The following is a 16,808-nucleotide window of genomic DNA, read 5'->3' as shown; positions in this document are numbered from 1 at the left end:
GATGGGTGGCTGAGTGTGTTCAGACTATCTGCTCCCCCAAAATGCGCAGTGGAGAGGGAGCCGAGAACGAGCTGAGAGGTGGATTATTGCCTGGAGGTGACTGCAGAGAAAATGTTAAGAGTGTGTTTATCACCCCTGCTTGAACACTTGAGCTGTTTAGTCTCAGCTCGGCTTATTATGAGATTAAAACATGCTAAAAAAAAAAACCAAACCATCCTATAACATTTGTATGCTTTCTTATGTTTCACTGTATCAGTTCCTCTTATACTTTAGTCAATTACCTCCTTTAAAAGGCTGTAATTTCATAATGGAGCCTGTGGAGCTCGGCCGTCCGTGCTCAAGGCCCAGCTGGGGTCACAAGATTCCTTTCCGGCAGGCAATTAAACAGGTTGCCAGCGACAAACACAGTCGAGAACCCCAGTGTCGGTCCACTTAACATAATATTACATACCTAGGTTACCATGACAGCCGTGGTGTTTGTCGGTGGGTCTGTGATGCTAAACGGCTGCAGGTGTAAAGTGATGCATTGAACTCTCTTATTAAGAGTGCTTCTCTGAGCAGAAACCTGAGTCCAGAGACGGTGTCAAAGGAGACCGGCATTAGCATATTATCTCCAGTGGGACACATGATCTTTCTGCAGAGTTTACAGTTGTGCTTGAGGGGTGACATCTGCAGAGTGGGAGGCAGATCATGTTTTAGTCAGTGAATGGGGACTTTTTCCAGACATATGGCATAAATGAAGCTGTGGACCTAAAAAAAACTAATATAACCAGACTTTTGCCTGGTTTGGTTGTAGCTGCCCTGACCTCTAAAAGCTGACCCAACATCTGAACCAATCAGAACCAAGTTTCCCACCATTGCTTGAATGGCGATTTCTCACCTTGGCGCAGCCGCTGCCACTTGACGAAAGAAAACATCTGGTTAAAACTCGAATATGTGAGACTCTGAGCCATTAAACAGTGTATGTGACTCTTAGAGAAACTTCTCAGCTGCTCCGTCCTAAAGGAGGGAGGAGGAGGGGAGGGCAATAATACCACCCAGCCCCTAAAAACGCTCTGCTCTTTCTCAGAGAAACACAAAACGTCTGGCAGTACAGTAAGTGACAAAATGGGCGTTAAATTGAGTTTATGAGCAGATATTTCCATGTGTATATTTTTCTCCTCCTCAGTTTTTCTTCCATGCAGTGTGTGGACGGAGGCTGAGGCCAGATAAAATGGCTCAGCTGGGAGATGTGCTTTGCCTGTGGTTCCTTACTGTACATAGCTGCCCTCCACCTATTCTGTTCTCAGCTACTCATTTCCCTGATTGACCCTGAGAGGAGCCTGTTTACTTTTTGTCATTTCATTTCATTCATATTTCATTTCACGTTTCTTATGCAGGTCCTTGTAGTGAGGTCTGTGCTTTCTAATCAGAAATGTTCCAATTTCATGTGCATCACTGATGAAAAGGCTTGTTAGTTCAAGCACAGGCTCACACAGGCTCAGTGTGTGAATGTGTGTGTCTTTTTTTCCTCTCCTTTTTGTGTGGAGGACAACAGTTGTTACATCGACAGCCTTCCTGAGCCAAATCTCTCTGGAGTTCAGTGTTGTGGGAAAACACATGTTGTTGTCGTCCACTTTGCTGATACAGAGCAGGAAAACATGCTTGGGCTTGAGGACAAGAAAGTTGAACCAAGGTCAATCTGCTAACTGAACTCTCCGAGGATGTGCGTGTGTGTGTGCGTGCATGCGCCTGAATACAAAGGCACGGTAGAACATCGACTTTGAGTAATTGTGATGCAAAATAAATGCATAAACCTGCATTAAAGCCCCCGTGCACGGCTGGTGTTTTTGGCTGTGTTGTGTTGTAGTTTCCTCTCTACGCAGCATCTAAAAATACCACGGGCCCGAGAGGAAAAGCAGCGAGGATGGAAACCAGTTAGAGGAGCGTACGAGGAACACGGGGCTCCTTCCAGCAGACAGCAGCCTGGGAGGGAAGCCTGCACTGCACACAGAAAGTCACTCTGTGACCTAGAAGGGAAGGATTCCCCCTCATTCTTTCACATGCAGGTGCAGTTTTATTTCTGATACACTTGAGGCTGAAAAAATGAAACGAGATGACATTATTTTGTAGTTTTATATCAAGTTACACCCCCAGCTGTGCCTCACTGCATGTGTACACAGTGTGTGTGTGTGTGTGTGTGTGTGTGTGTGTGTGTGTGTGTGTTGTTATTGAAGGCTGCACTAATCCAGGGTGGTACTCTACATTCATCAAGGTAATTTCCGTCTATTTAGGCTCCTGCATTCAAAACAGATTTCTGGGAGATGTAGATACAGTGAGGGGCGGACTTGTACACAAATCGTGAGGAGATGAGGAAGAAGAGCAGGAGGAGGAGGAGGAGGGGGCGGGGGTGGGGAGGAGGAGGAGGAGGAGGAGGGAATCCAGATGGGAAGGAGCAGCGTCGGCGCCGCAGGAGAAAGAGAGAGAGAGAGAGAGAGAGGCTGTGGAGGAGAAGACGCTGCGCCTGCCTGGGGATGAGAGATACTTTGATCAAACACTGAACAATCGGATTTCACTTGGTGCCGCCATGTATTTTGGTATGTAAACGACGTATCGTGCTTTTTAATCTTACAAAGAGTTTTTTTTTTGTGGCTGATAACGCGGCGGAGTCACTTGTTGCTACGTTGAAACGGGATGTGAGCGCGGTGAAGTCGGTGTCACCTGCACAGAGGAGCAGAGCAGCTCAGTCAGCCAGACACTCAGTGCATCTCTGACACTGTGCAGCCTGGATCGTGTTTGTTTTTAGTTTGATCCACGTGGGAAACAAACAGCAGACAGGGAGATTATTCAACAGCAGACAGTTGACACAGAGACATGATGTCAGAATATCAGTTTGCTTGCATGGTGCTAGATCCAAGATCATAAACCGTGGGGGGAAAAAACACAACTTTAGTTAGATTATTAAATAGAAGTTATGGAAACCTCAGTTCATGCTGCATTGGCAATGGGGTTTTTATCTGAAAAAGTGGCCATTTAAGGTTGCGTGTGCTCTGTCTCATCTTGTCCACGTGTCTCTTGTATCATAAATTTCTTTCATGTGATTTCTTGAATCCAAATATTCAGGTCAACCAATACCGCACGCACACACGCACGCACGCACGCCAGTATGACTTGTTGTATGAGCTAGTTTAAGGCAATCAGACTAATGGCACAGCGGATGTGTGTGTGTGTGTGTTTGTGATTTTGATTATGATGATTACTCACGCGGGCTGGTCCTGAATCAAAGTGTAATCAGGCTCAGAGAACATGCAAACTGTAGGAAACAAGCTCCACAATCAGGACTCAGCAGCGCAAACAGGGCGCTGAGCACACAGCACTTAAAGTAACAGTCGTGTGTGTGTGTGTGTGTGTGTGTGTGTGTGTGTGTGTGTGTGTGTGTGTGTGTGTGTGTGTGTGTGTGTGTGTGTGTGTGTGTGTGCGCGCGCGTCTGGTTGCCACTGTGCATGCGTGTTTAGGTGGACCTGTACCAACGGGTTTTGTGTGCGCGAGTGTAGTCTTAAAAAAATATATAATAATAGGTTTTGTGAAGTGGCTCATTGTGTGTGTCTGTGTGTGTGCACTCTATAGCTGTCACATTATCTGATTAACCTTCAGTTTCCCCCTGTATGTGTTTCTGTGTGTGTGTGTGTGTGTGTGTGTGTGTGTTTGTGTGCACCAGAGACAATCTGAAGGTCTTTAACAAGTCATTCTTATTCTGAGCTCTAGAGTTGCAACGTTGAATCAATAAATCAATATTTGATTAATGACCTTTAATCAAAATTTCCAAAACACAATGGCTCAAGTCTGTAATGTGAGTGTTTCCTGGCTCTGTAAATAAACTATGACCATTAACTTGGATTTAGTGCTATTAGTCTGAAAATGAAACATTTCTGGGTATTTATAATCCACACTTTGTTGTATTTTGCGTGTGGACAGAATGATTCATTGATACTGAAACTAGTTATTAGTTTTAGCCCATATGTGTTGTGCTTTTGGAAGAATCAATATTTTCCTACAGAGCATAATCTCACACATGCTGCTGGTAGCCTAGCTTGTATCATCATCTGTGTGGGAGGAAGAAGTCTACAGATCCTTAAGTGTGTGTATTTATGTATAATAGTCTATATAGGATTATTGTTACTGATGGAACCATCTGTAATCAAGGTTTAACTGTTTAATAAAGTGTTTAATTAATCTGCAAAGAACATTGTTCTGCTGCTAAGTGCAGTGAAGTAGAAATAAGACACACTAGAAACATTAAAGTACCTCGGCACTTTAGTTCTAGTGTATGTAAGGTCCACATCTTATATCACTGCTCATGTGGATGAGTGGGTGTTTTAAAACATTAGATGACATGATGTTTGATCTGAGAGAAGATTTATCTTATTTCAGTCACTGCCTCTATGGATCAGTGAATTCTTGTCATATTTAATGAATTTGTGTCGATTCCATGATGTTATTGTGTTTACTCCTAGGGGACAATGCACTTTAATCAACACTGGCATTCAACATCATTAATGCAAATGTACCTGTTTGGCTAAACTGAGCCAATTAAAAGCTGACAAATGGATAAAAAGCATCATACATGCAGTGGTAAAGTTGTTTTGGGAGGAATCACACAGGGAAATGCATCAGGACTCTTTGTTCTGACAATTTTAAACAAACAATACAATCAATTTTTGAGCAACAAAAACTTGGAGCGCAGCATGCATGCCTTCGCCTCTATCGAGTCACTGCACCATATGTTTATCTGTCTGCCTGTCTCCTCCCTGCCATGCTGTCTCCTAGGTAATGTGTGTCACAGCGTTGTGCCGCCGCTGGCCCGTCCCACGCTGTGCAGGACCCAGCCCTCCCTCGACCCAAAGCCCCTCCTCCCCTTCCACCTGCTGCCTGGATTCACCGACGTGAGTACTGAACTGTCATTCATTGAAGTTGTCACGGCAACCACAATCTCACCCACTGTACTTACCTACCTTTAAAAAAAAAAAAAAATTAAACCCCAAATGTTGATTTTTTTATCGTGGCATTTTCTGCTGCGAGTGGGGGAGTTTATTTCATGGCCTGCCAGTCTGTGCAGTTATTTCTCAATACACAGATGTGTGAAGCGCTCTGCCTACATCTCATATCGCCTCTGATGCAGAGAGCTGTGACATTTCCACACACAACCCGGGGGGGTGGAGCCGATTCCTTGGTATTCCTCACGCAGAGCTTTTCTCAGAGCTGTCTCTGCCCCCGTGCTTGTGAAGGGTGAAGGTGGAGAGAGAGAGCCGGAGCGGGCCAAGTGCAAACCCTGAGGAGAGCCAGTGTGTCAGGTGGAGCTGAGGGCTGATGTCTGGTTGTGTGTGTGTGTCTGTGTGTGTGTGGTGGTGGGGGGGTTGTGTGCCGTATGTCTTCATGTACCCCCTGCTGTATGATGATACTGTGTGAAAATGTTTTGTGTGGCCTGAATCAATGCAGTCTATGTGATGTAGCCAGACTTCACAGCTGAGACGAACTCGCTGGGATGACAATACTGTCTCATACACATCCTGGTGTGTGTGTGTGTGTTTGTTTTGAGCGCATCAAGCCAAGGGGACAAGATGTGTGTGCTTTTTTTTTCTGTCCTCACACTTTCACTAATGCCAAACCCTAATATGAAGCGAGGAGGCTGAAAACCACTAATAAGCCCATCACATAGTCTTGCCAAATAGCCACTCTGAAGCAAAATTGACAATTTTCCTTTTGTCCTCCCTTTTCTTCCCTTTGGTCTCATCTCTAATCTGTGATGTGCTCTTAGATGCTTAGAGGAGATACACACAGAGACAAATTGAGGGTTTTAAAGAAAGAGAGGGTGGCTTGTATGTGTGTGTGCATTTTGCTGGACTTTGAGTGTGCAGTGTGGTAAATTTATGTGGGTGACGGCTGTGTCTGTGTGTGACCTCACTCTCTCAGTCCCTGTCTGGGTCTCAGTGCTCCCTCTTTCCGTTTCACCCCACTCTCCTCTTCCTCTTCCAGCCCTCTCATTCATCCCTTCCTCTGCCTTACATTACTCTTGCTCCGTCGCCCTGTCCACTTCAGCCTTTTCTTTGTGTGTGTTTTCCACTTTGTCTCCCACTGTCAGCTTCCCTATCCTTCACCCTCCCTCGTGCTTTTCTTGCTTTTTCTGCTCATCATCTCTCCATCCCTTTCTCCACTGACCTTATCCTCTTATGTGCTAAAAATGGTAAAATTCCTGATCAAAATTGTCAGTCTTTTAGATTTTCTCCCACTGGACAACCTTGACTCTCAAGTCACAGAGTTAACACAATTATCATCTTCTCCCTGCTGAGTCACATCCTCTCTCACCTTTTGGAAACTATGTTTTTCTCTTTTTTCATTTTATTGCATCTTTCAAATTCTTTACTCATAGCAATTTATATACATATATATATATATTGATATATATGCTGTATATAGCCTATGTTTATTGTAGGATAGTGGCTTTGTACAGTAAAGTAGGAGAATAAGCAGTGGATAAATGTCTACAATATGATTCAACATGCACATTGAAAGCTCCCTCTGCCTCCTCTGATGGTTGTTTTTATTATCTGTTAATCTGCTCATTATTTTCTTGAATAACCGTTGCATCTATAAAATGTTTATTTTTCTAATTTCCTGGAGGCCAACGTATCTCAGACGTTAGATGTCTTGTTTTACCTCATCAGCAGCCCCTAACTACCAAAATACTCTGCACTGGGAAGAGAAAGTGAAGCTGATTAATTTTGGGTGTGTCAATTTAAAAAAAATGACTGGAATAAATGACTGTCAAAATAGATTAATGTTCAGTTCGGTTGATTGATTGATCAGTTGTTTGTTGTGTTACAACATGAATGATGCCTTTGAGGTCAGGGTAATGTGTCCTGTGGTTATAGAGGTTGTATTTAGCCTAAGTATTGTTGAATGGAAACCTGTGGTAGCCTACCATTGAAAATAGTTCAGAAAAAAATTTATCGGCAAACTGAATTGGACCTGTGAGCGTTTCTTAAGTGGCCACAGAGCTGAACTCTGCCTGCCTGAGTGTCTTGTGTGTAACCATCCTCTTGTGTAGATCTAATGTGTGTTGGCCTCTGTAAAGGAGTTTGTTTGGTGTGCCCACATGTGCATTGTCATGGTTACAGGGTCGCACACAAGATGTGTGTGGATGTTTGTCGTGAGCAAGTGATCCAGTCGTACAAACTGGGACTTCACCAGCTTTTTCTTTTCTTTTCTTTTTTTCTTTGGAAATAAAAGAAATGTGTTTGTTTCCAGGCAATAATAATAATAACTAGAAAAAGCATTTCCAAGAATGGAAATGGTGTGACTGCTGATAGCAACTGAACGCTGTTGCAGAATTAGCAAATAGTGCAAGCAGTGATCACCATACAAATGTTTGACCAAGGTCGGAATCGAACCCACATCCTCATGGTCATTAGACTTCCACTCTGCCTCTAGGCCACAGTGCACACACAGTCGCAGAGACTGTTGTCTGTTAATGATCTGCACACTGTCAACATCAAGAAAGCTTGAGAGTCAAGCTTGAATGACTTAGAATGAAAATTTCTGTGAATTTCAGGCTGAGAGCAGCAGTTTCAACATGAAGCAAGTTATCAGAAGTCAACAGAGGACGACTGGGAAAATAATTCACTATAATTGTTGTTGAGGCAAGAATTGAACCAGCAACCTTCAGGTCTCCAGACCAGCAAGCTAACCACTAGGCTACAGACAGAGACAGTGTGTGAGGGGTAAAGAAAACCTTTGATAAGAGGATCACTGGCTTCTGCTTAAAAAAAAAAGTAAGGAATCGAACCCATGACCTCATGATCAATAAACCTTTACTCTGCCACTTCGCCACAGAGAGCACAGACATAAGCATGTTTCAGACAGAGTTGTGGAGAATTCTCAGCATTGGGCTGAATGAGAGCAGAGAGCTCCCTGGCTGCATTTAAAAAATATTTAAAATTATTATCTAAGTCTCTTTGCATTTTTGACCAGAATTTTAGCCAGAAGACAAGTGTGGCTACAAAACTGGAGAAAATAATTTGTCTAGAGTTTAATTTGCAGAAAAAGTTAAATATTTTAAAAAGTATAAATAGTTAAAAAGAGAAAAGTAACGCCGATAAAGTTCAAAAAAAGCTGCACGTTTTGATATATGAATTGTTGAAATAGCACAACACCTAACACACTAACCATATGGCCACAGAGAACCTGAGTTACAATGAGCTTTATACTATGAGGAATCAAAGACTGTCCAATGACAGCTGAATAATTGGAATCAAAAGTCAAGCAATGATATGTAATGACTGAGGCAGGAATCGAACCCGTGACCATATGATCACTAAACCTTTACTCTGCCACTCGGCTACAGAGAGCACACTGCTTTCAAGACTGTTGTCATTCATTGTAATGTGATGATGTGCTGCAAACTGGTACGAGTAATCAAGGAGATAACAAACACCTGTAACCAATTGAAGGCGGGGGAGGAGAGCAGAATTCAACATAAAAGAAAATGGCCAAACAGAAGAACAATAGTGTGACTGCTTCAGCAGTCACACTAATAATAATTTCAGTGACAAAGAACCAAAAGCAGCAGCTCATTCATCACTCCCCACCCTGTTTTAGGTGCTTGACGTCATGCGTTCACACACGTAGCTCTCACGCTGGTACATAATGTAAATCCAGGAACATTCATCATTACAAATGTTGAGGCTCTTGACTGCGCTCCAGGTAAAAGTCTGCTTTACTTCACTCCACCATATGTTTCAGCCATAAGTCACTCCCTGGAGCGGAGTGAGTCTGACACATCAGCACGGCTTCGTGTGAGGACGTTTCTAGAGGGAAGGAGCAGATTAGAAGCGATGCTCTCTGGGTGGATGTCATGTCTTTATTTAGTGAACTAAATGTGCTGCTTTTATTGCTTCTCCGATGATGTAGCAGCCTACAGTATGTGTGCGTACAGAGGGAAGACAGAGTGAGGAAAAAGGGCAAAATGACTTCAGCACAGGTGCTCGTCCATCGCAGAGAGCTGGGTGGGAGAGAGGAGAGGGCTGAGACTAGAGTGAGTCAACGGGGAGGCAGAGAGGTGACTTTGATCAGACGGAGGCGAGGGGAGAGGCAGAGGGTTCAGAGGGGAGCAGATGGAGGGGTGAAGTGAGGAATGTGTGATGGAAGGTCAGATGGTGATACAGGAGCCCGGGGGCTGAGGTGGGCGGAGGAGGGGAAGCTCTCACTGACGTTGAACTGCTGCGGCTCATTCAGACAAACAAGCGACTATACGCTCACACACTCACTCGCGCATTAATGTGGCTGTGGTCTTATGTATGTGTCATGGCATAAGCCAGGATTTCCAACTATCTCTTTTTTTCTAACAATTTTGCGCTTTGCCGTTTTACACATGTTCCACAAAAGAGCGACGTTTGTTTTTATATTTGTCTGTTTGAGTTTCATGTGCACAAACAGCTGCAGGGGAAAACAGAGGGAGATCAGAGACCAATGAGTGAAGACATGCATTCCAGTGCAGCAGCCTGGAGTAATGATCAAAGAAAATGAGCAAGAGCACACACACATGCACACACTCATACTATGCACACACACACTAAAGAGAGAGAGAAAAGTGCATTTTTTACTTTTTGAAAAGCAAAGAATTCATCTTTGGCACTAAAGAAACAGACACTATCTCCAGTGCAGGGCTCCATCCATTCCCAGGTTTTATACAGAACGAGCTGGCAGACCCATAACAACACATAAATTCTTACGTCACCTCCAGCCACATTTCCATAAAGCCTGCCTGGTTGTGTCTGCTTATACGACTCCCTACGTTTCATCGCAGGTAATAGGTTTGCTTTGCTTTGCGCAGGCCTGTTGGGTTTTATTGTGCTGTGTATATGTGCTCATTAAAACCTCCAGTAGGTAATGTCCAGAGGTACACAGCGCTGTGTGGTCAGTATTAGGTACACACACACACAAACGGAAAGATGTAGTGAGATTTACTGCCTTTTCTTACACTCGTAAAGAAAACTATCCTGCAGGTGGAAAGGTATAATCTTATAATTACCTGTTTTTTTCTTCATTGCTGGCAGTACAGAGAAACTCAAACACAACACATGGTTTTTAAAACCACACAACTTGTTTTCTCTGGATGGTGATGGAAACTGATCACACCTTGAAAGGCATGTTTCAAAACTCCACCTTCATTTCACACTGTTTCGGTGCAAAGAGCTTCTGCAGGGTCAGTGTCAGGGAGTGCATTTAATTCAAGGCTGGACAAGGAAACACTCACCTCCCGTAGGTTTTAAAAGGTGCCTGTAAAAGGTTTGTAGTTTTTCTCTAATGGAGAGCAGAGGATGTGGTCGCGGTAGCTTCATGGTGGTCTGAATGAATTCCAGTAATCACTGCAATTCACTGCAGAAGAAAAAGGATCAGAACATCATCATTTGCTTCATCCTCAACTTCCCTGCTGTCTGTTAGTTATGTAGGATCAGACTAGCCAGTGATTAAGCTAGGAATTAAATTCTGACTTGGTGCAGTGTTATGGTTTAGTGTGGGTCTGGTCTCTCTCAAGCACGGAGCAGGTCATTTTCACAATCCGAACCTCTTCCTGCTGCTTCTAGACTAGTAAATGGTTGTAAATGTGTGTCTACGTCTGTGTTGCCCCAGCTGTGTGATTGCTCTTGTGTCCATGCACCTGACGGGTTGCCAGATCAGCTACTCTCCAACTACTCCCATTCAGCTGCTTCTTACAACTCGCCACCTCTAACCTGCCATATTATAAATCTTTGCTTTTTCTGAAAGGAACGCATTTGCTTGCAGACAGCGTATCATTTACAGCCTTGGTGACCGATTTCAACACCTACTCAGTCTCGTCGTTTGCAATCCTAAACCAGTCAGGACCTTAACGTCACGCTTCTGCTTTGTTGCAGATGGAGCACGTCCATAAAGCTGTGATTGGCCCAGGCTTCGGGCTAAACTCACCGCTGAAGAGGAAGCCCAGTTCCTGCGGAGTCTGCCGACTGAGGTTCAACTCTGAAGTGGGTGGTGTCACACTTTAAACTGTTTGTCTGTCAGGGTGCTTTTATTTCTCACACACACCCTTGAATGGCAGTTGAACGGCTGAGGAGACCTGCCCTAAGTGTCTGGCTGTCGTGCTGATGCTGAAAGGTCGGATTCGCCCGATTTCTTAAATCACTGGGTGTAGTGAGCACACCTCTCATGTTTGACCTGTGTGGAACATTACTCACTCTGCTGTGATTATTGCAGAATGATTCGTAAGGACTATAATGTGCTGCAGGGCAATTTCACCGTTCTGATTTCAAACAGAAAATGAATGTCTGAGAAAGTGTAGTGCAGAAATCACTGTCTGGAAAAATACATTGGAAATTGCAACTGATGTAAGCAACCAATTATATCAGCAACATTACAAACTTTGATTCACTTTGTCTTTGTATTATAACATCTGCCAGTCTATGTGGGAATAAGAGCAGCCTGTAAAGCTACATTTTTCATTCTTTAAAGTCATATTTTGTCGTTTAAAGTAAAAGATATTGTCATGTTTACATAACTAAACAATTGTGTGCAGTTGGTTTACACCTTCTTGTCTACTGTTGTGCACACAGGTGCAGGCTTCTTCCCATTACAGCGGCACTAAACATGCGAAAAGGCTGAAAGCAATGGACGCCCCTGATTCAAAGATCAGGACCTCTGAACCAGTCGCCAAGGAAACCATATCGCAAATCCTCCCGTCGCCATGCTCACAGCCCTCCAGCGCTGAAACAACGCCAGGAGGTGTGTGTGCACACATCCCCTGCATATGTGTGTGTATATGCAGACACCAAATGTATGACAGGGTTAGATACACAAACGCACATCTCAAACCTTCTTTTCCCAGTCATGACTTTAACTCTTTGATGTGATAAACCTCCCGCTGCTCCAGGTTTTACAGTGAAGAGATTAAAGGTTGAGCATTATCCCCTGTTCCTTCTTCATGTCTACATTTACTGACCTCATTCGGTGGCCCCCTGAGATCAAAAACATACCGCAAATACTTTGCATATGATCTGTGGGAAGCTGTCAGGTCCGTGTGCTGGTGCAGGTACATACAGAACATGTGTGGCCGCAAATCTGTCACAGAAGTGCGGAGGTGTGTCGACTGCTTTCCAGTAATATATAGCCTACACTATATACTGTTTATATATGATGTGCTACTTTTGCAATTGCGTGGGGGGTGCTGAAATAAAAATACATTTTGCTGTGAGCCAAAGAGTGAAAAGATTGGAGAATTTTTTTTCTTGACGCCGCCGATATGAGTTTGTTTGTTTGAGAGGAAAAGACGAGTGATCACTTCCAGTTTGCAGTTAACTTGAGGGAAGTGGATGAGATGGCAGGAGCGCTCTCTGAAGATTACTGCGGAAAACAGCCTTGTTGGCCTCTCTGAGTGGAGGAATCAATGGTAACAAACAGACACTTTCTCGGCGAGGCAGAGCTAATCATCGTTATCAGCAAAGAGTGAATCCTTAAATCAGTATGCACTCCTCCAGGGAACCTCCACAATCCAGTCTCACAAAAGATAATAGAGCCAAATCAGCTCTGTACAAAACTGTTCGCCTGAGTGCTGGGCGACACATCCTAGGGGAAATCATTGATTATTAGTGCGATTAGAGAGGTTGATAGAGCTCATAATCACCTGTAGCCTGGTGAGTTTTTATCTCTGTCTGTGAGCACTTCATGAAATTAGAGTATCTATAAGAGTTTAGGAATTTCGTACAAGTGGGAAAATGTTTGTCTTCCAATCATCCAGCTCCCTCAGTCTCTCCTCTCGCTCTCTGTCTGCTTTCTTGCTCTCACACTACTCTCTGCATCCTGTCTTATTAATGCCACATTGTTCTGTTTTATTCTGGGTTTATTACAGAACCCTCAGCCCCCAACTCTACCTCCGAGGCGGCACCATTGAGCAGCAGCCCCACCGAAACTGTGAAAGTGCCCTCTGAACCCTCGCCGTCACCCAGCCAGGGGACGGCAGAGCAAGAGACGCAAAGAGATGGAGACGTGGGGGTCGCTCCCGAGGGGGAGACGGAAGAAGAGAAAGCTATACGTCTCCTCTACTGCTCCCTCTGCAAGGTGGCCGTCAACTCTGCCTCTCAGCTGCAGGCCCACAACAGCGGTGAGAAACTGTACTCACTGAAGTCGTCCGCCACCGGCCCCCTCTCTCCGGTTTGCACTGTGTTTATTGACTCCGACGATGTGGCTTTGTATCTGCACAGGCACCAAGCACAAGACGATGCTCGAGGCCAGAAGTGGCGAAGGAGCCATCAAGTCTTTTCCAAGGACGGGTGTGAAGGCCAAGCTGAGCGCGCCGTCTGAGACGTCAACCGGACTGCAGAACAAAACTTTCCACTGTGAGATTTGCGATGTGCACGTCAACTCCGAGACTCAGCTCAAACAGGTTTGTTCTGCAATTGAAAAACAGAGCTATAAAGCATTTATACTGATCATCACAGATGGATTTCACTCTCGTATTTTAAGTCTGTATCGTCATATACTGTATGTGCGTGACGCAACGCAGACCATGAGTAACTCGCTAATGAATCATAGTCGCTACAAAGGTCAAGTAGGCTATGCGTTCAGCAAATGAGGGCTTCTTTTGAAAATGTAAAGCTATGAAAAGGTCAGCTGTCACACACATTCAGGCTATAACAAGTAAAGTAGGTGATAGGTGTGAACGTGTCACACCTGTTGCTGCATGTGAATTACAATCACAGATCCTTCAACATAATGAGCACGCTAGACTCTGTTTCACTGAGCACCAGAGTGTACGATGTTGGCATCTCTGCTCGTGATATGAATGCACAGTGTCGGTCTGCATGTCTGACTGTTTAAAAGTTAACTTTGGCCAGGTGCTCATGAATATTTAACAGTTCACTGCTGATTGTGTGTCGCACTGGCCAAAGCCATCTGTTTGTGCTTGTCAATCAAATCAAAAAGAGATTTCCAAGCCCACCCCCTCATGAATATTTTGAATCTCAAAGTCAGAGCCGACAAGATATCAGCAGAATAAGAACTTTGATTAGATTTCCTTTAATTTCCTCTTTACTGATTATTCAAATTTCCGAGCAAAGGCGCCCGTCGGCTTCTTTCTTTGTCTGCTCTGTCTTTATGCCGCTGCCTTCGTCTGTCAGTGTTTATTAATCCGAGCGCTTCTCTGTCTGTCTCCCTCCTCCACTCCAGCACATCAGCAGCAGGAGACACAAGGACAGAGCAGCAGGTAAACCAGCCAAACCTAAGTTCAGCCCCTACACTCCCACCCAGCGTCACCAGAGTTTCCAGGCAGTGAGTACTTGGCTGTTGCTTGATTTATTTTCACCCTCATCAGTGTGTTTGTGTACATGAGCCGATTCTCTAGAGCTTTTTCCAGGAAGCTCCACTCCCTCCTGCCAATGACACAAATCGTCAGTGATAGGAGTTGAAGAATCTTATGTCTAGAGTATTTTACTCCTGTGATGTTTAAAGGGAAAAAAACTACGATTGCTTCGGAGAAAAGAGCAGATTCTTGATAAGATTGTTTGGTGATAACTGTGACAGCTCGTGCATCTACTGGCCAAATATCTGCTCTCCTTGTCCTCCTCTGGTTTCCTACTTTACGTCTTGAGAACAATTTTCCCTCTCAGGGAAAAACACAATCTTGATTGCAGTTTGTTTGTCTGTGTTTCTTCCTCAGATTCGACTGGCTCTACGGAAGAACCAAGATCTCACCAAACCTCTGGCCTCGTGTCTCCTACAGCGTCAGCTTTCCGTTGCTGCTGCTGCCGCCATGGCAACACTTCCCCCCTTCACTCTCCGCCCTGCCTCAAACTCAAACCCTGGCCTGTTTCAGAGTCAGGCGCTCCCTCAGGCGCTGCTGCATCCAGCCCCTGGACCCATCTGTTCAGCACACACACCGGTTCTGTTTTCTCCCTACTGACCCTGTCGATGTCTCAATCAGCTCTGAACTACAGCTAAACGCAGACCTGACACCTGAACAAGATGTGATATAAGACGGGCTGGCTGTACTCCACATGCCAACAGATACTGTGGGTGTCATGGACCAGGACTGAAGACTTTTAACTGGGGCCTGAACCATTCGACAGGTTGGGATGGAGGAAATACAAAGCAGCAAATGAGCTGTGATGTGAGTGCGTGCGTGTGTGTGTGTGTGCGTGTGAATGTGTGTGAGTGCACGCACAGATGTAGCCATCACAGAAGTACAACTTTTTACAGTGTTTTTGTTCTGTTCTATTTACTTTTATAGATTTGCAGATAATCTGTGTAACATTCAAGAAAGTCCCTCTTAAAATGGACTTTGCAGTTAAATTCAATATAGATTTAAGAAAGATGCAGAATGGTGAACTTCCATGATGACTATAACTCTGTGTGTCTGCGTGTATAGATATGGATGAGTGTATGAATGCCAAGAAGAGCATGTTTAACTCAAAATGTTATTTTCCCAATAAAAAAATAGCTGTGGATACTCATAATGGATTCCAAACAATTATTTATTGACCTAACTTTTGGACTGCGGTGTAGCCCCAAAGGGTGAGTGATGAAAATGTCCAAACACCAATTTAATGCCTCAAAACATGCATTTTATTAAATAGACCAGAAAATGTCTTTCTTGCAGAAATCATCTGTGAGCAGCTGAAATAAATTTCTAGCTGCAGTCGAAATGGCTAAAATGAACTGCCTGAAAAATGAAAAAGCTAAAGATGAAAGATGAAAAATCTAAAAGATGAAAAAGAAGCTGAAATGTGAGAGAGTTAAATGGTGACTGTGGCAGAAAGTACACAGAAGTGTAGCTGTGGAGTGTGTGGAGGATGATTGGAAGAATCTGTCCATTCACTTCAGCTGTAAATATTTCCTAAGAAAATGAATAGCTTATAAGAAATGGCAGAAAAAGCTTAATATAAGCAAAAGATACTCAATATATTAAGGTGTGTCTGTGTGTGTGTGTGTGTGTGTGTGTGTGTGTGTGTGTGTGTGTGTGTGTGTGTGTGTGTGTGTATGTTGAAATGACGACTACATCACATATTTGATTTGTGAAGAGGTCATTGAATATTGAACTCCATAGAGTATTTGAAAAGGTCTCTTAGGGAGAAAATTCAAAACATTTAAGTGAAATTTTTTGAAATTGTATTGCATTACTGAGCTGCTTAGCCACACAATGAGTGTGAGGTCACTGAATCTATCACTGTTAAATTCTGACACCAGTATAATATCTGAAGAGCACAGACAAAAGCAGGCACACTAAGAATCATTCAAAAACTATAAAAGATTTCTTTAAAATACTGATTGATAGCTCAATAGTTATGTGATCCATGAAACATTTTAATTTGTGCGTATTAAAAGTTCAAGTTCCTGAGTGAAGTAAGTTGAGGAGGATTTGAAGACTGTAAAAATATAATATCCTGAAAAAAGCAAAATATTGTATCAATGAGAAGAATAGAAACTAAATTGAACAGCTCAAGACTGAAAAACAAATAATGAAGACTGAAAAGAAAGAAGAAAGAAGAAGAAAAGAGCGCTGGATGAATCAGTATTCAAGTGCAACTGCATTTCAGCGTAACGCTCGTCTGTTTGTGCGATGGATCTTTGTTACAACAGATTTATTAAATAAGACACAGTGCAGGAACAAATGTCTAGTGATTTCAGCAGCTCCTTGTGTACGTGTTCACCCAGATGCTCACAGAAATGTTGATGTGCCAGGATGCAGTCAGGCAACACCTCCTCCCAATCCCATAACTCTCTGTACTCAGACTCTGACCTAAGCC

General features: G+C 43.7%; 1 protein-coding gene across 1 annotated transcript; it reads left to right on the top strand.

The window, feature by feature from the left end:
- Positions 1-2,415: 2,415 nt before the first annotated feature.
- On the top strand, positions 2,416-15,004 carry LOC146978774 (zinc finger protein 385D-like). Its single transcript, XM_085791680.1, has 8 exons — positions 2,416-2,576; positions 4,807-4,922; positions 10,932-11,039; positions 11,625-11,793; positions 12,917-13,168; positions 13,269-13,450; positions 14,233-14,334; positions 14,723-15,004. Exons 1-8 carry the CDS (start codon positions 2,567-2,569, stop codon positions 14,963-14,965), a joined length of 1,182 nt encoding a protein of 393 aa, XP_085647806.1. The 5' UTR covers positions 2,416-2,566; the 3' UTR covers positions 14,966-15,004.
- Positions 15,005-16,808: the final 1,804 nt, after the last annotated feature.

The sequence above is a fragment of the Trachurus japonicus genome, chromosome 11 (assembly GCF_045865225.1).
Source record: "Trachurus japonicus isolate A0001 chromosome 11, Traja_1.0".
Classification (NCBI taxonomy): Eukaryota; Metazoa; Chordata; class Actinopteri; order Carangiformes; family Carangidae; genus Trachurus; species Trachurus japonicus.
The sequence above is the reverse complement of the archived record's forward strand: the minus strand, read 5'-3'. Positions and strand labels throughout refer to the sequence as shown.